General features: G+C 27.0%; 3 protein-coding genes across 4 annotated transcripts; 2 read left to right on the top strand and 1 right to left on the bottom strand.

The window, feature by feature from the left end:
• Positions 1 to 5,959: 5,959 nt before the first annotated feature.
• On the bottom strand, positions 5,960 to 7,785 carry LOC111030390. Its single transcript, XM_022309848.1, has 4 exons — positions 7,604 to 7,785; positions 6,957 to 7,142; positions 6,661 to 6,873; positions 5,960 to 6,198 (listed from the first exon to the last, which is right to left on the bottom strand). The coding sequence occupies exons 1-4, from the start codon at positions 7,649 to 7,651 to the stop codon at positions 6,157 to 6,159; spliced, it is 489 nt and encodes a 162-aa protein (XP_022165540.1). The 5' UTR covers positions 7,652 to 7,785; the 3' UTR covers positions 5,960 to 6,156.
• Positions 7,786 to 13,464: 5,679 nt separating this feature from the next.
• Positions 13,465 to 16,015, top strand: LOC111030409. 2 transcript variants are annotated; one of them, XM_022309880.1, is made up of 3 exons: positions 13,465 to 13,974; positions 15,074 to 15,230; positions 15,321 to 16,015. In XM_022309880.1, exons 1-3 carry the CDS (start codon positions 13,924 to 13,926, stop codon positions 15,914 to 15,916), a joined length of 804 nt encoding a protein of 267 aa, XP_022165572.1. In that variant the 5' UTR covers positions 13,465 to 13,923; the 3' UTR covers positions 15,917 to 16,015. The 2 variants fall into 2 exon arrangements, with proteins under 2 accessions (XP_022165572.1, XP_022165571.1); XM_022309879.1 differs by having other exon boundaries at positions 13,478 to 13,974; positions 15,074 to 16,015.
• A 3,214-nt stretch (positions 16,016 to 19,229) lies between these two features.
• On the top strand, positions 19,230 to 21,134 carry LOC111030413. The gene has a single exon (XM_022309882.1). It carries the CDS (start codon positions 19,402 to 19,404, stop codon positions 19,924 to 19,926), a length of 525 nt encoding a protein of 174 aa, XP_022165574.1. The 5' UTR covers positions 19,230 to 19,401; the 3' UTR covers positions 19,927 to 21,134.
• The last annotated feature ends 2,583 nt before the right edge of the window (positions 21,135 to 23,717 follow it).

Below are 23,717 nucleotides of genomic sequence, written 5' to 3'. Positions count from 1 at the left end.
ATTTTGTGGAAATTTCGAATTTTTGAATATTATTAATTTTTGAATTACAACAAATTAGATTTTGTCGATAACTGGTTTTGCATGTCAGCTGCCATTTTGTATCTAATTATTTTTTCGTTTTCCCCGAGTACCTTTCAAAGAACTTGGAAATTTTACGCTTGACATTTGATTTAACTACCCAACTTACCCTTTCCAAATAACATACAACATAATAAAATGTTCTACCAGGGACGACCACCAAAGTTAAAATCGAAGCATTATTTGTACTGCCCCAAAAGTGATGACTGATGAATGATGAAGGAAACAAAAAAACTAATAATAAACACATAATTATTAGGTATAAGAGTTTTGCTCCACTCAAAATAAAAAAAAAAACCAGAGAAGACGTTTTGCTGTGTGTTAGGTTTTAGTATACTAATTCTTCATTGACTATATCGTTTATATGGATCTGCTAAATTTTAATTTATCTATAGGTAAACAATTGTATATTTGTATACGAAAAATGATTCTAAATAGAGATATTGTTGGTCAATTTATATTTATTTTCTATAGATATTTCTTAATTTATTCGACGATTATGTAGCATATAACCTCGTAAGAAGACCTTTACAAACAGTACATGGATGATTTTACAAATATTGCATACAACCCCCCAAAAAAAATTCTTAAAATATATAGGTAATTGTATACTAGTTAAGCAACTTAATTTTACACTAACACTTTTTTCAAACATGCACTAAAAATTAGTAAAAATAACCTTGCTTATAATGCTCTAGACATCGAAGAAAAATGCAAAATAAAAGTTTCACTTACATGAATTGAAATTTTACCTACTTTTAACATTGTGTTTTAGAAATTTTAACACTTATAGTGGTACATTTTTTGACCTGCAAAAGTATGTACAAACTGCACCTGCATCATAAGGATAATCAAAATTAAATTGTGTGCGCAACTAAATTGAAATATAATAATATATAATATGTACACAATAAAAAAAATAAAAATAAAAACTAAATTGGTCAACTATGATTAGCAGGTATAGTCGGAAAAAGAATTACCGTGGTTTACACACTTTATCAGAACAGAACTTCAAATTAACAAATGTATTCTAATATATCATAATCTACAGTTCTACTCAGTAATATTTTAACATTTAAGCTATAAAAACGATAATCTATGATACTGAACGCGTTGTTTAATTAATTTTGTCTTAATTTGGAAAAGAAAATATGTGTTATCAATCATAATAATACAATTTAGTTTCAATTAAAAATTTTAAATACAATTGTCCAAAAATAAATAATAATACAGGTGGAGTGCTAATTTATTGTACTACTCAAAAGTTACCAGGGAGAAGTAATACTATAATGGTTCTCACCTCAGTTGCGATCCCGAAAAAAAAGTCAAAAGTGAGTACCAGTAGAATGAATTTATAATGTGATATTTTTCGAGAATAAAAAAATAGTGTTTTTGGAATTTACATTTTACATATACCCCTTATTATAGAGCACCCCCCAAAAATTCATTTAGTATGCACTTAGTAATATTTTTTCATATTATCTCTTATAATTAATTATAATACAAATTAATGAACAATATTTAACTTAAATATATATTAAAGTATTTATAACTTATAGTTGTACCTGAGTGTTTAAAAAAGACAAGTTGTGTTAAGCCATATAACTTACAAGTAATATACTATAATATAATATTATATATAAGTTCAAAGTGGATACACGTAAACTACTGACCTAAATCGATGTTAATTGTTAATTATTACAAGGACAAATTGAGATGTACGAATATAAATTGTGCTGATATATGTACAATATTATATAACTATAATTGTTCTTTGCACATTTGAAGAAATGGAAGCTATTGTGGTTTTACTTTTTACAGACTTTGTATAGCTCTATGAAAACTTTTTAAAAATAATTTTAAATCTTAAATCTTTTAGTACAATAAAAATTATTTTGTAGATTTTAAAGATATTTTACAATTTGAATAACTTTGTGTAATATTAGATTCCGAGAGTAGTGATGAATGTATTGATTTTACAATGATGTGTGATTTTTTTTGTGTCTGTCATCACCATCGCCATCATAAATAAAATATATTATTATTATTATTTATTATTATTTATTATAATCAACGCCAGACGGCTTTTACAAAATTACAGTCCAGAAGTACATGGATAACAGTAAAATTAAAACATATTACAGTATATAAAGACGCGTAACTTATACTAACTTAATATTGGAGTGAAGAAAAGAATTAGTTTGTAAGTAAAAAAAAGAATGTGAGCCTTCGTACTACATATTGCTTAATAGTCTATATGATTATTTGATTATATAACAACGAACCAAAAAAGAAATGTCTTGATGCTTACTTACATTAAATATCATTCGAATTGTGTAGGTATTTAATGTAATTAATCAATGTTAAATGGTAATTTTTGTTATTGTCCAACGAATTTTACGGTTATATATTAATTAACAATCTCCCATACAACAAACTTCCATCTAACTAATTTTTTTTTTTAATGAAATATTTTTAGGAACCAAACTCAATTAGGAACTAATTTATTTAATTCTATTTAACGAAATTCTCAACAATATTAATGTTTATTTTTTCACCAATGTGATTTTGTTATACCGAAGCTGTCTTACTGTACCTATTACTTTATTTTATTCACATATATTATATATAGCTAACCTATATTCTTCGAAATTAATAAGTGTATTAATCAGAGATAACTGTTTGAACTATATTTTTGTTAAGTTACGTCATTATTTCTAGTGACCTATATGTAATATGTTTCTATTACTTACAGTATAGTATAAAATTAAAAAAATGATTTGTAGTTACAAATATTAATTAGCAAATAAATTGTTTTAATATTCACTTCTGCCGATAGTTTTCGATAGAAAATTTGATCAAGTTTAACTAGTTGGTAATTGAAGAGGGTAGTTAGTTAAAATAGAAAAACTCCATTATCAATAGTAGTAATTTAAAAAACTAACACCAAAAGGGGGAAGGTGGGAAACACCCCGCTGTATAACTAGTGTCGAATATATTTCGTCATTAAGTGAGTCAAAGCGAGACATGTAATTAGTTGCATAAAAATTGCACATTTTGATACCAGTTTGAAGTCTGTGAGACCGTGTATACTGTATAGGGGCCAATTTCACTATAATATTGTAATGTATAAGTAAAATTTGAAATCAATGATAAATCAATGCATACGAAAAACGGTTGTGAGTGGATATATATGGTCCAACAGCCTATATGTACTAATGATATTTTATAATATATTTATATTGTAATTTATTATTATAACTTATTTTTTTTATTAAGATTACCTACGGTAGTTTGAATTGATTTTTTTCCGAAAATATTGCATTTATTATGTTATTAATATTTAATTGTTATAATAGTATATATTTATATTACATAGTATTGTTATTATCTTTTGATTCAATTCCAACTTATCTTGGAAGGAAGAGCGGTATGAATAATAGGCAGTAGCATAACATTAATCTAAATCTATTTAAAATGTCATTGTGCATATTAAATAAAAAATTTATAAGGGTATCAAATTTTTTGACTACAACAAAAATAAGAAAATCGATTTCACCCGAAATTACACTAACTTTTTTTTTATTATTTCCGATTACATTTTTAAAAGTATTGAGCATTTTTAAGTTTGACCTCTCAAATGTAACAACTAGTGCTTACTAAATTCACTTTCTTACCATATATGATATTGAAGTTGAAAATCAAAGCATTTTTTCTACTATAAATCGTGTATAGTAAACATTTTTGTATAAGTTAGGTGTCTGAATAATATAATTAAAAACTATTTTTATACGAAAGACTCATTGGATTTACCGTGGTTAATCATCAACAAAATTGTTTCAAACAAAATAAAATATTACATCATTCTATGATTTTATTATCTCGTTAAACATTTTATTACATCCGATATAATATTATAATAATCTATCGGTCGATTGTGTAATGTGTTTTCCCCGAACCCTCTACGATTGAGACTATTGAGAGACATTTTTGTTTTTCTTGCAAATTACTCATTATAGACTATAGTATATTGCTGTTTGTAGTTTCTACTTGAATATATAGTCAAATAAAAAATAATAGTAATCGAATTATTGCAAATGTCGGTCAAAAAACATACCATCGATCAAATAACATACCATCATAGAATGCCTTGAATGTGATGAAACAAAAAAAACACAACAGCCCTCTACAAATCGGACGAACACTGCAGCGTATATACCTCGGTCCAAGTTTTTTTTTTTGATGTTTTAAAGAATCGAATTAAATTGATTTATATGTTTCGTATATAACTTTAAATTTTCAACTTCAGCATCTTTTCCGGTGGGAAAGTGAATCTAGTTGGTGCATTCGGAGGATCAAAATTTAAAACGCCTTGTAGTTTTCAAAAACAACTGGAAAATCAAACAAAACATAAAGAAAAAAGTGGAATTTCTACCCACCATCGGTTTTCGAAAAAAATAATTTTGATTTTCAGTGTTACTCTAAAAAAAAGACAGTACATACATGAAACTTTCACTCAATTATGTCTATATTAGCATTTTATTTACACCGTACAATTTTCGAAATATTTAAAATCGTGTTGAGTTATTTATAGGCGTATGAAGTTTTCGATTATTGTTAGTTTTTTAAAAATGAATATCGATAAAAAAATGTTTGCTCGTCAAAAAACTTGAAAAAACTTGAAAATATAATACAATGTTTTTCATAAGTTGTTGTTAGTGGAAATTAAAAAAAAGTTGAGAACAAATCAATAATAATTTTTTATGAGCGTTTAAATATAAAATTTTGACAACATTTCGAACCTACTGTATTACACTAGTACTAATACTTAGTAGTAAAATAAAGTACTTTAACCACAATAATATCATAAAATATACTAAATTACTAAGTAAAATCATGGGCTGAATAATGATGTAGGTTATAGCTATACTATCTAAAAAATTTCAAAGTACTTGATTTTCTTAATGATTGAGAAAAACAGAATACAAATTAAGGATTAACTGGAAATTTACTGTATGACCCATTTTCGACAAAGTCTGTTTTGTGATTCTGTTGTAATTGAAACACAAAGAAATGATACTTGTAAAATTTCAAAAAAAACATTTTATTAGTTCTTTCTATGCATGGAATAATTTTCAAAAAGTTTTGACTCTTTTTGAGCTATTTATTACAGACATTTTTGATTTTCTTTTCTATAAAAATACAATAACATAATATAATATTAATTAGCAGGTAAATATAATAATATAATTTGATTGATTTGGCAAAAATGTGTTCAACTAAAAACTTATTATCGGTATAACTAATAACTTAGTTCATCCTTAGCAAAGGAGTCTGACTCCACTTCCTCTAAAAACCGCATGTTGTATACAATGATGTATTGATTTATAAATCATATATATTGAATTCAAATTGAACACATCTTTGACCATGATTTTTTACTGACGAGGTATGCACTAAACCTACTTTAGAATTATTGTCCCTATTTAAAAATAAATTTATATTTTAGTTAATAAACAAAAATTTGTTAAAAATACATTATAGTACTACATTTTCTTGTATCAACATTATATAATTTTTAAATTTCTAATCATATCTTTTTTTCACGAAGAAAAATGTTGTAATACCTAGAAAGTATGGTAACAAAATGTTGATTCTATAATTTATTCAATACGAATAAACAGAAGGCATTCTGACATATTTTTTCCGTATTTTTACTACAAATTAATCTGCAACTTTATCCACGAATAAGTCATGTACGAGTATGTGCTTGTTTGTAACTCTTTAATTTTTTTGCTTAATTATCATTAGAAATAAACCTTCCTGTAACCTGACTGACATAGTATATCTTCATATTGTAGTTTAAGACACAATAATACAATTATAAAACCGACCAGCTTTACTTATAACTATGTAATAACATACAATAAATAATTAAAAAATATATTAACTCAGATATTATCTTTTATTTAAATAAAAAAAACAGGAATAAAAATAGATTTTATAAAGAAAAATAATTTAATTAACAAAAATATAAAAAATTGTTGGTTGGATTAGTTGCATGGCATTTTAAAATGATCATGGTTTCTTTACTCCATCAATAGCCTTGTTCATGGTAGTCTGAAAATATTAAATCAATAATCAATATGAATAATTCATATATTTAAACTATAAAATTAATTCAATAACAAAACATAATTGATAAATTATAATAATACATAAAGTGTAAATATCTGAAGGATTAGACAACTCCTAATTGTAATTGTTATTTTAACTTTCAAATCATCCAGTCAATAAACATCCTGTATGAAATATGAATATTTAAAAGTGCACCAATGTAAACATTTATGTCAACAAATGTCAACTACTGTTTTAATTTTGAAAATTGTATATTGTAAGTTAACGATAAGTAAATCAATCAATTGTGAAAAACGAAACAAGTTATTGACTAAAATCAATATCTTCAAAATATCAGTAAATTGTTTCGTGTAATATATATGCCTATAAAACTGTGTTGTATTATGTATTTGCCGGATTATGATTGGGGTAATGAAATATATTTTATTTAATATTTAAACTTACTTCAAATTCTTTGGTAGTCTTGAGCAATGTTTCGGTGATTTTCTTTAAATCTACCTTTTCGTTAATTTGCTTGCCAACTTTTTCGTCGAAAATTACTTTGGCATCAGTAACTTGTTGTTTGAATGCCTTTTCTAATTCATCGTATTTTTCGACCAATTTGGGGTCAGCGTTTTTGCGAACGATATCCTTAAGTTTATTGGTTTCGGTTTCCACCTGTAAAATTAAATTCAATTCGAAAATAGAAATAAATTTGAAAAAACAAAACAACGAAATAAATGTATATTGTTTATTCTTACGTTTTCGAATCCTTTGGTTATTATAGATTTAACTTTGTCCACAGATTTTTGGGCATCGGCAGAGTTAGGGTACAATGCCACAACGTGATTGGTAATGGACAAGAAAGATTGTGCAACTTGATCAGCTACTTTTTTAAGGTCCTCGGAATCCACTAATGATGAAGGACCAGTTGCAGCTGACATGGCCTAAAATGTTATTTAAGCATTTAAATACATTTCATCAGTTAGCTTTTATGAATAAACTAAAACCCAATACTAAAAACGTAGGTATGTTGTCCATTGGAAATGGAGAATCGTAATGTTTAAATTTAAAATAACTATATGATTTTGTAATTATACACACCACACCCAGTAAAATATATACACAAGTAAGTTATAAATATACAATATGATCGTGGATAAATATTTTACGTGAAAAATTACAGTCGAAATGAAGGTGTCTTCCAATAAAATCACGAGTTAAACAAATAATTTGAAATTTTTATAAATAATATCCTTTCCCATTATCGTTATTAATTATTGTGCTTACAGAAATACGTGTAGCCAATAAATCGCGCATATTAAAATATCAAACAAAAATAATAAATTACACAAATAATTATAATGATAGAAGCTGTTTAGCAGTGTGCTTAAATAAATTCTCTAACCTGTCCAACAAAGACGACCGCCAAACACAAGACAATTTTTCCGTTCATGGTGATGGAGTTTTTCGATTACGACGATGATATTATTATAATAATAGTTATTCAGCAAACAAATTCGTGCACTGATCAATCAAAACTAATCGGGCAGCTTATATAGGCAATAATAGCCGAGTCCCCCAACTCGGCGCCCCGTTAGTTACTGATAATGTATATAATATTATGATCAAATATACGGTTATTGCCTGCGCTTGAACTTCGGTGCACCGTTCTAATTGTGAGTAACAATTTCTTACACGAGTTTTTTTTTACAAATCGGTTAAAAAATTATACGGACGATGTGGTAAATTTGCAGTAGCTGACGTTACATAATGTAACATTATTCTTCGAGTTATATTTTTTTCTCGGTTTTACTACTATAGATTTCAGTGTTGTTAGATCTGTTTAGAAATCGCTTACCTATAATATTATAATATTTCACCAGCGCGAAATGACTAATAAGACACAGTGCACTTTGTAACTATGTTAATTGGTTTTAGAGGTGAATACATGAATATGTGCATATACCGTGCTCATTGATCAACAAACTGTTTTCCGCATAAGGTCACTTTTTTTCGGCATTTATTATAGGATATGGAACTTGATCTGTAAACCTATTCAGTATTGCACCGTTGTTTGTTGTTATAGACCTGTTATTAGTCAATATAGTGTATTAGTGTCCATGATAACATTTTTAAATTATTGTCTTTATAGTGTTTACTCGGTAGGTATCTAGTACCAACATGGCATCCTAAAGCAAATAAAATAATTATTTTTTCAATTATTTTTTAAATATTTTATTTAAAAACATAATAATATATATTATAATTTCTCAATCCTTATTTTTTTACCATTCTCAATGTTATTTCCAAGTATTTTTTAATAAATCCAACATAGTTTTTATAATAGTTCCTAAGTAATGCAGGTCAATATATTATCCGAGTTAGCTTATTTTATGCTCGTCTCTCAGAACATCAATATTCATTTTATGACTTATTAGTTATTACATATTGAACGATGCAAACTCTATAGTATCACTTCAGAAGAATGAAATAATAATACATTAATATCTATTATAATTATCAACGGTTGCTACTCGAAGATTTTTGGATGAAACGGATGTATAATGATTTCAACGTACATTGTTTTAACGTTACTAGACTCAATTATAAATTATTATAAATATTATACAAAACACTTTTAACGCAAAGATTTTCTTTTTTTGAAAAAAGTTTAGAATTTATTTTATTTGTTTGTACAGCTTTTAAATACCAAATGTTGAACGAAATATTGGTGATTAATATTTGTTAATTTTCGAGTAGTACAATTTACATTTCTTAGTTTATTTTATTAACCACTATTCATGTTGTTTATAACAGTAATGATTTAAAAGTGTTAGTGTATAAATTTAAAAATAAGTTTTATAAAATATATTGAACAATTTATATTACAAAATTATAACAATAATTATTTTTGGAATTATATTTTGCTGTACCAAAATGTCTTCGACGAATACGAATAGAAATACATTTATATTAGTATAATACTACTATACTTATACATATCTATTATCGATATTACATAGGTTGAAAATCATGGAAAAACTGCGGAATTAACGCTTTCAAATTAATCCCAAGGTAATTTTTTGGAAATTGAGTTTTGCTTAGAACTGTTTAACATTTACTTGTACCTTAAAATTAACTGTACACACAATTTAAATTCATACTCTGCATTGAAATATATAATATAAAAGTAAGTTGTTCTTTTTTATCTGCCTCATTAATTTTATACATATAAGTTTTTCTTTTTTTTATGAGCCACAAAAAACATTCTATTATTTTATATATTGCACGTAGCATTGTAGCAATAGTATAACACTTTAGGTTATCTTATTAAAAATTTAAAAATCAATGGTATATTTGGCACATGTTGATCATTAATTAGAATTAATTACACTATAAAAATCATTATCTGTTTTCGAACGTCAATACTTTTTATATTAAAAATGTAAAGCCAAGACCATTCAATAAAATAAATCATATCCATAAATTCCATGTAGTATTTTTTTTTCTTCTCATTCATATCAGTGATTCTGAACCAATTTATAAACGTATAACTAACTGATAATACTTTATTCTTCAATTCTAATCAAATGCATAAAGGTCGATGAACGTGAAATTCTGAGAAATAAAAATGTATATATAACAGAAAACGCTTATACTTTACCGTTACCTATACAGAATCAAATAGTGAAATTTAGATAAATTACATTTTCGAAGTAGGTATCACAATAATATATATATATGTATTTTGTTCTATACAGAGCGATTTTGTAAACATGCTCATCCTATTTTTATTCTTAAATTAGGTATTCATTCAAATTTCGATTTTTGGAATTTTAAAATAATTTAAGACCATATTTTGAATACATGAGATTCTTTGTACCACTTACGGATGATCCTGACCCTAGGAACCACCCATTTTCCCTTTTTAATTATTCAGCAAATATTTTTTTTGAAATGTAGGCACTAAGGATAATACGAGTATATCTATGGAAATGGGTTGAGTAAATATGGGGGTTCGATGATTTTAAAATGTTAGTTATTACTATTTATCTATCATTATAAATAATTTGTAAGAATGATCCAAGTATAATAATAAATACTACATCTAATATGACATTAAGTTTATATTTGTTTAAAACCATTTTTAAGGATTATTATCCTTAGTATAAATATTTCATTGACTCAGAAATTACTCATTAGCATTTTGATATAGATACATCAACATTTTCAAGAAAATCATTAGCTTAATGATTTGCAGTAAAAAAGGGAGGGAGGAGTTTCTCATTTGAAAAATAGAATCTTAAGTATCTAGTACACAAATTATCAGAAATTTGAAAATATAGAGTTTAGATAAATTTAAGAATTATAAATATCATAATTTTAATATATGTACTGTTAAAGAAAAAATAAGGGTAAGCATGGTTCAAAAATCACCCTATATTTTATTGGAACAATGGAATATTCTCGTTATCAATTATTGTACAGCATTCAAATATAAATAGACAACACTTCATAGAGGCAAATATTTTGTTTAACCCTTTATATTATTTAATAAAGTTATTCATTAACTTTACTCAATGTATTTAGTGTAGTTTTATGGAATTATACTAAAATGTATGTACTACATATTATTTGTATAAAAAAACATTTTATATAAGAATTGCCTATATACATACATTGTTACTCCAAAATTAAACATCAACGTTTTATGTTTAAGTGCATAGGTACTTTAAGACAATTGTATTTGTTTTATACATTACATAGTATTATACTACTAGAAATATTTTTCTTGATTCGATTTATCGTGTTCTTATAATATATTATACAGTACCTATAGAATATAGACTGTAGATCAATCAAAAATATTTGATCAATAATTCGATATAAGTTTAAAGTATTCAATAGCTATCAATAGTATAATGGTTCTTTACCTATAATGTGTAATAAAGTATATATATCATTGATATTCCTGATATTTCATGAAATATGTGCGCTTTCGTACTTGGACCATAACTGATAACCATTATGTAAAGAATATAATATAATATTTTAAAAACAAACGATCAACAATTTGATTTATTTTAAGCGTAAGGTGGTATTATGTCACTAATAAAATACCAACTAATATCAAATTATGGTTAGTGAAAAGCAAATTACATGGACATTTTTAATTATTAAATCCTCCTAAATATGACATTTTGATGGACTTCCAGTCTTCATGTTTCACCACATTTTTACATTTTTAATACGATTATTACGTAGCTTATAATCATGTACAAACAAAACAGATATGAAATATATAACAATTTACGAAAACATTGGCTTTTTATGATGTAAAAAATAATAGTGTTTCAAACATCACGCTAATTAATAATTTAATTGAAAAATTAAAATTTTGAAAATGTATCATCTAAACTTCAGACATATAAGACAATAGTATAAACATAGGTACAACTATTATAAAGAAATAAACAAGAGGAATACAACGTGGTCCTGATAAAGACTTCTCTTGCTTATTGGTACATCTGGAGTTTATTATTTCGATAGGATTATATTTTAAGCAACAAAATTTGCGTTACAATCATTCAAAAAATTAACCTATATAAAGTTTTTGTATTTCTTATTTTTTATACAATCGTTAGTGATACATTCATAATGTACTCATAGTGAACTGGGGAAGTTTTTTTGAAATTAACACTCTCCGTCTCAAAAATTGGTATTAACGTTTTTGGAAATATATTTTTACATAATCATAATAAGAAATTATTGCATTTATCGCTGATTTTAAATTTACTTTACCTAAGTAAAGTACTTTTTGAAATGATATTTGTTGTGTTTGGTCATACATTTCATCTTCAGACCTTGATCATTTGGTATAGAGTCAACAATAATATTATGCTCATAATGTGTAACAATAAAAATATCGATGACCATTACGTTTATCGTTAAGTAATGAGTACCTATTACACTGTCCGATGTATAATAATAATTGTGAGTTCAAATTTCATGTTTGTCACTGTATAAACAAATAACAATGATGTAAGAATTGATCGTAAATATTATAAAGATGTGTTTACCTATAAAATAGACAATATTATATGCATACCTATAAATATATATGTATATATGTATATATGTATATACACCTACATTTTAATAAGAATTAATGTTCTTCTTATTACTCTACATAAATTATAGTATTTATTAGTTATTACAGTTGTTCCAACTACCGGATCAAAGCTCACAATAATATCGTATGCATCATAATATTATATACCTAAATATAATATTATGGCCTGTTGCATAAAGCACAAATAACTAATAGTTAATTAATTCGATAAATATATTGTCAGTTGCACTAACATAATTTTGATATTTAGCTACTGTTTTTTATTACGTGCAAGGCAAATAAGGTATTAAGTTTCGTAAAGAGAATCGCGAGGGAATTTAAATTGTCAAGGTCCTCAAAGGTATTATACTGTGCATTAGTCAGACCGATTAATTTTAAATCAAGCTCTTGATTATATTCAACATTTTTTTTTTCGATTTTTATCCTTCAAATGAAATGTTGAATGCCCTTCCCATTCAGGCTACATAGAAATATTCTGATTTTTTGATTCTCCCACTTTAAGAAATCGACAAATCGTAGAAAATATATTTTCTATCTTTTCTTTTTCTCTTCAAATTATTAAATAATAAAATTGAATGTAAAGAAATATTAGAAAAACTGAATTTTAGAGCAAACACTAATCTTACAAGAAATAAAGATTTATTTACTTTAAAAAATATACCCAAAAACTAATAACTAATGTTTTTCATCCCCGACAAATTCTTTGATCTCAAATGCCAATTCTGTAGAATTAAATTGTTTTTTTGCAAAATAAATTATATTAAATCAGCATTTAATGTATAATTGTTGAAAATGTATTATTAAAAAATATTTTTTCTTTTTCCCTCTCTATCATATACTGTTTTTAAATTGTATTAATATAAGTCATTACATTGTATTTTATTTGTATAAACATTATTTTATTTGTTCACTTAAAATTGTAATGAAATTACTTATTTTATTTAATATTTTAGTAAACTCTTCTTGTATTGTATTTATGTTATAAATAATCAATAAATGCAATGTTTCATCATAGAATTGTTATACTGCAATATTTTATATTACTATTGTAAATGGATTTACTCGGTAAATAAATAAAAAAAATAAAAAATAATTAATAATAAATATAGGTAGTAGTTGCCTTTTTATAAACAGCACCTAACAACATAAATTACAGGTTTATTCATACTTAAAGTATATAACTATTTTAGGAAGTAGTCTGTTTCTAAAACAAACTTGTGCCTATTCACTATGACTTAATAAAGGTCTTTAATACTAATAGGACGAATACTAAACACAAAACATATTCCTGCTATGGGTTGATCAATATTATAAAAATAAATAATACTATTAATTTGACACGTTTTAATGTTTTGCAGTTTACAAATTGGGTATTGTTTTTCTCACCAGCCATAATAAGTTAATTTTTCTAATACTAAATACATACAAATGTTACTCATATAAAGATGCTTGTATTATTATAGCTTGGATGCATTGTATCTGAGATTCATTGGTACAGGCACTAGGCAGAGTTCAAAGTGTTGAAACATAATTAATTTAACTGCTGCAGAACTACGTTGTGCTCACTATCTTAAATATATTTTAAAATTACTATGTTTTGGTTTATGTTCAATACATTTTTAATGATTTCCGCTGTTTCGCAGGTAAGTAATTGATAATAATAAGTTCTTACATAAGTTAAATATTAATAATTGGGAAAGGATTCTGTAATATTAAATAGTTCTTAAATATAAACAAGATTAAATTATTTAATGATCTTTAAAAACAAACAAGTATGAGGTAGTAGTTCGTTATGATTCATTTATGATTCATTTATGAATCTTATTTTTTCCCTCTAAGTTTGATAATAGGTCAACAAACTCTAATATTATGAGTTTAATATTATAACACTAAATTTTCTTGAATTTGCTTGAAACTTCCTGTAAAAAGACCTCCCATGTTTGAAAAAATTAAAATTGACTATTTTTTTACATTTCATAACAAATCAGTCAATACGCGAAATTAGAACATAAAAAATAGTTATAAATTATAATATATATTACATTTATAATACTAATTTGAATTGTTATTTAATACAAATATGTCGGTACCCACAGGGTATACAAACTAAAATATATTCTAAACGCTCGATAAATGTAAGATGTAACTAAGACTAATAATACAATTATTTAAATATATATTTTAAGATATTATATTCGGTATAAATGTATTTATGATTTATGGATACATATAATAAAAATTATGACTATTTATAAGTAAATTATGTAATGATATTTTTAGTTTAGTTCTAAATATTTAAAATCATTGTAATATTATATCTAATACAATAAGTAATAATTTAATTAAGTAAGCACTAAAATTAAATTAACATGAAGTTATATGAGTAGGATAGAAAAGGAAAATATGCAGGTACATGTATATATTATACATTAATATATTAGTATATACGAGATATATAATAGATTTAACAATATAATAATTTTTTTTAGCATGATAATTTGAAAAAATTAGTTTTTAATTTTTAAATATTAGACTCGTCACATATAATTATTTCTACGGATAAAAGATATCATACCTAAGTACCTTTAAATAGCTATAATAACAACTTATCAGAAACTTTGTACGGAAAGCTAAAAACAAATCCAATAGCCAAAATTTTGTTATCCAATTGGCAATAGGTTTATTATTCGTTTATAATCTTAAGTTATATAATTATATTCATTGTTAATTTAAATTTTTAAGGTACATGGATTAAAAAAAAATTCAACAAACATTTCAAATGGTTTTGACCAAACGAAAAACGATCCTAGTGTCTTGATCCTCAAGGATGTCCATGGTAATACGTACAAGTATATTTATCCAAATGATATGGACCAATTTTCTAAGATGAGTACTCTCGGTAATAAAAAGTCTTCTACGGTGATACATTTACCACCGGGAATATTGAAATCTGAAAACCCTTCTCGTGATACAAGTTCTAATCCTATAGATCAGCCGTACACAAGGATAAGTTCTACGACGTCTGAGAGACCACGGACCATCACTATCCCAAAAAATACAACCAACCAACATAAACGGAATTACACTGTCTTCCTTGATACTAATAAAGAATCTCCTATATTGTCAAAGGCCATAATAAGACAGATTGATAAAGACAATAGTACCATTTCGATAAATTCGACCGAATCGACTGATACCATTACTATAAATGATGGTAAAACTGAAAACAAAGACGACGAAAATGATCCGAATAACGAACCATCAATCCATAATATTAGTTTTATTGGAAGTTCAGATGATACACCAATATTATCTAAAATAAATAATGAAAAATATGAGAGATCAGACGAACAACAGAATTCGTACAAATCGTGTGACAACCGTAACGGCTTAATATTATTGGTTGAAAATGATATTAAATTGAAACTTTTTTTAAATTCAAACGGAATATTGGGTAAATCGTCTCTAGTGAACAGTAGAAAAAATGCAACGATAAAATCAAAGGACGAACTTTCCACCGAAGATGTCGTCATAGAGAATGATGATGAGTTTGAGTTTTCTACCTCAACAGGTGTTGGTGATTGATATAATATTTCATTAAAACTCCGATGATAAACTTGCATTAATTATTTTAAGAGTAGCAAAGAATTTCGGTTAAAATGTAGATTTACGTTCAAAAATTAACAAAAAAAAAGTATTATGTACCTATTGATAAAATATACTGCACTTATATGTGTAATGTAATATTAAGAATTTTTTGGATCTAAAAATTATAATATGGTGTAGTTGGTATATCATATTAATTATTTTTTTTTAAATCAATAAACAATAATAATATATTATGTATATGCTTATGTATTGCCTAATGAATTATCGCTTATTTGTAACGAATAACATATTTTTATATGTATTACGTATATTGTTTAAGATTATTCCTTACCAAATAAAATTTATTTAAATACACAAACTGCTAAGTGGATATTTTATTACGAGGACAGTTTTTGTTTTCTTATCATTATTTTTTACGCATGTACATCAATAGAACTATTATGAAACGTTATTTGAATAACTATAGAAAAAAGTAAGATAATCGTACTCACTGAGAATAATGCATCGTTTCAAATATAATCAAATATAATTATAAGTGAAAAAAAGATCACATATCTCGTGAGAAAAAAAATAATTTATTTACTTATAAAATTAAATTTAAATTTAAAATTATATTATATGTTACAATAGTAAAAAACAGGAAATCCGGAATGTTCCGAAGTTTTTGAGTGTCCCTCGTCAGTTGTTATTGAATAGGTCCTTACAATAATGGGTGTGTGTTAACTAAAAACGAAAATTACAATTCTTAGCAACCTTACCTTACCTACAATATCTAATAGGTACTATATCTATAAAATATAAAATATAAATATCTCTAAAAAGCCAATGTACTTATAGCCTTTGCATATTCCATTTACAATAATAATATAACAATGCAGGTGAAATGTCTGCTGTATTCAATAACTAAATTATACATATCTGCTACCACGTTTAATCTTAAATGCAGTATAATAGTAATATTAGACGTTAGTGTAGATGTAATGTAAATATGTAAAGGATTTTTGTGATTAAGTTATTATGCCTATAATATTATATACCTACCTGTCTGTAGAAAAATAAATTATATTATTTCCTATATAATATAATGTATTATTTCTATTGCAGTGTTTATGAGACACGAAAAAAGTATCTACACAAAACAAGGAAATCTCTGCGAAGGTTATTGATGTTTGACAGATGTATAACGTATCGCGCGCGTTCCTAGAATATTTTATAAACATAACACTTTTTTTAATTAAAAAGGTGATAACTTCAGGTAGCCATCAAACGTTTTATACTGACAAAAATAATAGTTATAGTGGACGATTGAATAGGTACTCTGTTGGAACACGGACTTAACATGACGTGAATAATCATGAAAGTGTACATGATGTTCGCATTCTGCGCCCTGATGATAGCTTGTTTGCCCGTGAGTACACACCTACTACATAATATTATGAATAGGGTTCGGATGTTAATGTCTTTTGCAATTTTTTTGGAACATCACAGACGAGACTTACCTAGCTTAAAACATGTTTCAGTGACATACGAATTTATATAGCTGATTTTTATTTGGCACTTTTTTTAAAAATTGCTTGTGTTTTTTTTAATTTTAAGGTGATAATTTTTGTGACTTTTAACATAATTTTTAGAGTTTTTATAGAATTTTTACTCTATTTTAACAGTTGACAGAAAAATGATGAGTTAATTATTTGTCATTATTATATGTCTATATTTTCCACAAATCGAAAAAACCATAATTTTACTTTTATAAACTGTAATTTTTAATTTTAAAATCAATTAATAATTGTATTAACTTGAACAGTCTTATGAGTGATTTTTAGTAGGATTTTATTATTAACATGAATTAATAGGCCATTTTTATGATTTTTGTGTCATAAATGCATCTTTTTAAGGAATTGTTTTATAGGTCTTTTAAGACATAAACATCCGGGCCCTAATTATGAAGAATCATATTTGCGTACCTATTTGTTTCCAACTGATTCTATAAAAAATGGTACCTATCGTGTCTAGTATTGCTTAGAATAGATATAGATTTTTTTAAATTTTAAGATGATAATACCACTAAAAAAACAATTTATTATTTTCTACAAGCCATTTGTTAAGTTAAACATGTTTATACGCTGCTAAGACATAAGCAAGGTGGGTGTATTGATACCTACCCACTATACATGTCTACGTGAATTATATAATATTTTAATGTAGTATATTAAATTACTGTTGTCCTATGTAAGTAGGTATAATATTATATTCAAACGCGGTGAAGTGATGAACACAACAATTTTTAGTATTGACATACTAAAAAAGTACTGATGAGAAACAAAAATGTGACATTTAGTGTAGTCATTTTCATTGTACATACGCGCACTCATTACATAATCAAAATTCAAAATTGAGCGTCTGCCGGCTTAGTGCTAGCCGCCACTCGCTAGTCATATACTTTAAATTATTATTTAGTAGGTACTGCAGCTGCTATTGACTATCTGGTTTCAATTTAAATTAGTAAAATTCATTTAAAATGGCACCTGCACAGTGCGATCATAGCGATTTTCGAATAGTTTCCAACAATCATTCAATGATAAGAATATAATGTGAGTAATAACTTCAAGCCTTTTCGTTGTTTCAAAGTCCACTTCCTGTGCCATGGTAGCATACACGCGCAGGCTGGCTGTAACAGTGTAAGCCCATACAGTATAATACATTCGTGTTATAATATATAATGTGTTTTAGTGGCAAGTGTACAGTCAATTCTTAATAATTAATCGAAAATAAGATTATACTACACCATACCTACCAATTGTTAATTTTAAAATTTAAACATTAGGTGTTTGTTTTTACTTTGGTGAAATAAAGTAAAAAGTAATTTAATAGGTTCAAAAAAGTTCGAATTTAAAATGTCCGCAACCTATAGACTTTTGTAAAATGAAATAATATTCATCAATTCTTCATTCATTCCCAATTGACTTTGCAATATACACTTGCCCACTACACGTATTTGTTATTTTACATTTAACGATATAGGTACCTAATTAAAAAAATACTTTATTTTGTTTTTAAACAAGATTATGAAATAACCATGGGTTTATGCCCAGAGTAATATTTTGTTTTGATCCAGCTCTGCAGCATAATATACAATACAATTATATATATTCGATTTGGTCTTTATATAAACATGCATTTTGTAATAATTATTTTAAACATTTATCATTTCAGTAGGTACTATACCTGGTACACGTCATAATATTATGTAATATTTTATTAGTGTATACAAATCTTCAATACATTTAATTAAAGTTACCTACCTATGGAATATAATTGAATATCAGGCGAATGTTGATACCTCTTTATAGATATTTGAAAAATGTATAACTTTAGAAACGGTTGGTAGACATAACGGGTTTATTCAAATTTTTTTCACTTCTCGGACGACGTTGCAGCGCCGGTGCGACTGTTGTCTGGACATGGTGCTCAAGTCGTTTTTACAGATGTTCAACCCCAGCGTGGAAGCTGGTCCTGGACGGTTGGTCAGCCGGCACCCGTACAACGACGGCTTCATGCCCGACTATCCGTTGGAAGTTATCGGTCACGACGGCGAGTGGGTCAAGCCACCTGATGACAACTACGACGGAAGAGTGCAGACGGCCGACTACGTGGACGACGGTGCGGGTAATGGTGCAAGTACAGGAGGTGATACGAGTGGTAGTGGCGGTGCAAGTTCGGGAGGTGGCGCAGGTGGTACGAGTGGCGATAGTGGACGCCGCCGACTGGGATACTCCATCCGGCAACAGAAGATTGACGCGGCTATCGTCGCAGAAGCTCCAAGTTCCGGTCCAGGGATACGGCCCGACGACCATCGGCCCTTTTCGGATTTCATCGTCAGCCTCCTCAGAACGGTTCAGCTGACCCCCCGAGCGATGCTCAAAAAGTCAAAAGGCAAATCACCCGGTGCAGTCTCGGTCACGAAGACGACTGTGCATCATTATTAGCCGCAACATAACGGCGGCATCCCTATGGAGCGTATAGTAGCAAGACTTGGCGGCGGGTGCAGTGGGTGGGCTAACACTAGGGACAAACCATTTTGAACTTAGTTTTTCAAACCTTTCTTCGACTGTCTATAACACATATAGTTCATAATATATAACTTGTTGTATAACATATAGCTATAGTTCATAAATTCGTTCAAAGGTGCTTCGTGTCTTCATCATAATATATGATATAGGTAATACAACGTAGGTATACGAATATTAATAGCAATGGACAATAGTATAAAATATAATATAACATATAGATACTCACAAACATACTTTCTAACTAATTTTTTTAATCGCCCGTGGGTCATGAAATTTCACGAAAAAATGTACACCCCTTTACCAACGTCACTGTCGAACACCAAAGTTGGTTAGGTAATTATATTTAAACTATATTCAAGATTTTTAATTACCTATACGTATATTTAAAATTTATTTTTTCCCTCGACTTCCTTTAGTCTTCTCGTTTAGTTCTCGTTTTATTTTAGTGTATTTAATTGTAATTTTATCAAACACGCATTATTAGCGTTATTATATACTAACCTAGCATTAATATTAGCAAAAAAAATCACATTTTGGAGAAAAAATTATATTAATTTTTAATTCGATCTTCTATTCTATATTAGCACAAACCTAATGGGTAAATAATAATTGTTCCATTCTAATCGGCTTACAACATGAACAAAACTTCAATTTATTTAACTTTTTAACATTATATTCAAGTTCCAACTCCGGGAGTGGTTCGTATATATATTGCGTACAATATATATGGTCTACAAGAACACAATTTGTGTTTATTTAATTTTTTTTCGGCTCCAAGGCCGAGACTAAAGTATGAATATTGTAATATTTGTAATGGACAAGTCGTGCTAATTCGCACGGACTTCTGGTGCGCTTACTATATTATATTGTTTATGTTGAAATGTTCAAGGAAAAAACAATCAACATCCCGATGTTTGTTCGATACGTCATAGTGACACAGTGTCATATACTATATAATAAACCACGATGCACATTTAATTTAAGTCAGTATATTATTATGATATTTGCACGCTGATGTATGTATAGTTGTCACATTGTTATTACGTATTATAGTTGTATTATATTATAATATTATGGTTACTGGTTTTTTTGTACTAACCCGGTTTGTTGCGCGATTGTTTAATACTTCAAATTATTTACAATTGTAATAATATATATTTTCGTTTACACTACTACTACCGTATTCGTATTACCTTACCGTTTAAAATAAAACACAATTGAGTGACGAGTAGTGACCCGAATTGAAGCATTAATTTGTATCTTTGAACTCTTCTGACTTTTCCATCTTTCTAAATGTCAATTTCTTCTAAATCTAACTATACAGAAGACAAACTTTCCATATTTTGTAATGAATAACTCGTAAATGGTAATCCAGCCACAGAGTAGACGATTTTTTTTTAATTTCTGCTCTCTGATACTATACACAGGAAACACTCGGGGACTTTTGGCATTTGGTTTTCGGCTTTTCGCCTGCTATAGATTTAAGTTTTAAAATAATCTTGATAGTGTAGTATATACAAATATAGGTTTCACGGTAGTATAATGGAGGTAAAATATGGAGATGGATAGACGATAAAAACCCTAACACAGGATTAAGTAGTGTTGAGATGGTATAAGTTTGTATTTAGGCTATGTATATACAGCCTATATTTTACCACTTATACCGCTCTTGTTTTAGACTGATATATTATAGATACGGATAAACACATATTATGCAACAAAAATATAATAAAATATACAATGAATTTACCAATAATTACCAAACCAAACATTGAGTAAAAGAGAAGCATCTTTTAATTTTAAAACAGATTGTTACTTTTCAAAGTACCCAAGCTAAATCATTTTTGTTAATTTTATTTTTGAATAAATTCGTAGCATTCATTTTTTTCGTCAGAGAGATTCATTAATCTTGTGAAATTAAAATTAGGAACATAATATAACAAAAGGTCTAGACAACACTTGTTTCGTTTAAAAAATTTAAATACCTCCTATAAGCAATTTTGTGTTTATAGTTATAATATATGCAAAATAGATCATTATAGTATCGATATATGATGTTAATATATTTTTTATTGGACATTGATAAACATATTTATCCAATTGTGATCCATTTGTAAGAGGACGCTTAAAAAAACATACCGATAAATCTTGAACCTAATATTATACAATATTCAACAATTATTAGTAATAACAGTATGCAACAATTATTAAATTAATTATAATTTATTAAAACTTACGAGAGTACACGTATATAAAGGATAAATAATATTGATCACCGTAGCATAGCCATTGATGACATCGCCAATTGAAAAAAATTTTATAAGTAAGACTCGTTGACTCCTAGGCTGTAATACGTTTCTTATAATATCTATTATAATATGAATTATGATGTACCTACAAGACTCCAAGTATAAATTGTGTTAGTAAAATGTCTACGTATAAATGTATAATAATGAAGTTCGAAGTTCCACACAAATGGTGTGGTTGTAACTTATAAGACATTATTATTTATACATTATATTATTATATCGTATTATCAACAGTCTCTGAAAATAAAATTCAATTGATACATTAGTAATTACATGTTATTACAATAATTAGCAAAATAAAAAGAGTGATTTTGAAATGTAGTACAGGCCTACAGTTAAAAATAAAAATGCCCGTAACGGTGTAACGAAACTGATAAGTATATCGAACAAAAAATTAGTGCAATAGCGTAATAATATTACAATAATTATCTACAACAGTTGATATTGTGCAAAGGTATTTGTTGAGAAATGCTGTTTTCTCACAAAACACTACGTAGGAATTTTATAATAATTCATATATTGCAGCAGAATGAGAAAAACTCCACAAGTCGCGGAATTTGTATGACCCTTACTAGTTATATAGATTATTAGGTGAGCGTGTAAATGAAATATTATAATATTATATCGTTCTTACTAATTTCCACGTTATTTTTAAAATTATTTTTTTAAGCAACCATTCCAGGAAACACTAATTAAAATAACCCATAATTTTATGTTGACGTATGTGCCTAATATCAATGTGCATGATTATAATTTACTCAATGTACCTACACGATGTTCATTACAAACATACAGCCTTACAGGACACGTGGCTATCGGCGGTGGATAGGTGCAAAAATATTATCCAAGAAACGTGAGCTTATATTAATGCAATGCGAGATGGTTAAGTGATAATATTATAAATATACATTATGCCGACTACAAATTAAAAAAAAAATTTAAAGGTCATAATCAAAAACCTATCGTTGTATGATTTAAAAATATTGACCAATGGATTAAAAATAATGGTTACATTTTTTACCCTTTGGCCTTATATGTAAAAATATATTAAACAAGTGTTTTTAAATGACGTATACTTATACGAACTAATACGTCAGTGTATATTAATGCTATTCAACTAATTCGGTTAAAATATGTTAATAAATACAATTTTTGTTAAAAAAATTAATTAGCATAATATTATACACACATACATTAAGTATATTTTTGACACGCCTTTAGGATCCCCCAATCCAAATCCTCTGGTAAAAAACGTTGGTGTCCCCACGATTCTCGGAAATCCTCCTAAAACGGCAAAACGTCTCAAACGTTAACGATGCATGACCTACTATAAAATATAAAAGTTTAAAAAAAAAACCAAATTGAGTGTCTTTAATGTGTAGCTCTGCTTAAAAAATA

This window comes from Myzus persicae, unplaced genomic scaffold, assembly GCF_001856785.1.
Source record: "Myzus persicae strain clone G006 unplaced genomic scaffold, MPER_G0061.0, whole genome shotgun sequence".
Lineage (NCBI taxonomy): Eukaryota > Metazoa > Arthropoda > Insecta > Hemiptera > Aphididae > Myzus > Myzus persicae.
This window is presented reverse-complemented; position numbering and strand designations above follow the sequence as displayed.

Coding starts and splice junctions, on each gene's coding strand:
- LOC111030413 (XM_022309882.1), top strand. CDS start 19,402: ATGGTGCTCAAGTCGTTTTTACAGATGTTCAACCCCAGCGTGGAAGCT.
- LOC111030390 (XM_022309848.1), bottom strand. CDS start 7,651: ATGAACGGAAAAATTGTCTTGTGTTTGGCGGTCGTCTTTGTTGGACAG. Junction 7,143..7,603: donor CGGTCGTCTTTGTTGGACAG/GTTAGAGAATTT, acceptor ATAACATTTTAG/GCCATGTCAGCTGCAACTGG. Junction 6,199..6,660: donor AGACTACCAAAGAATTTGAA/GTAAGTTTAAAT, acceptor TAATATTTTCAG/ACTACCATGAACAAGGCTAT.
- LOC111030409 (XM_022309879.1), top strand. CDS start 13,924: ATGTTTTGGTTTATGTTCAATACATTTTTAATGATTTCCGCTGTTTCG. Junction 13,975..15,073: donor TGATTTCCGCTGTTTCGCAG/GTAAGTAATTGA, acceptor TAAATTTTTAAG/GTACATGGATTAAAAAAAAA.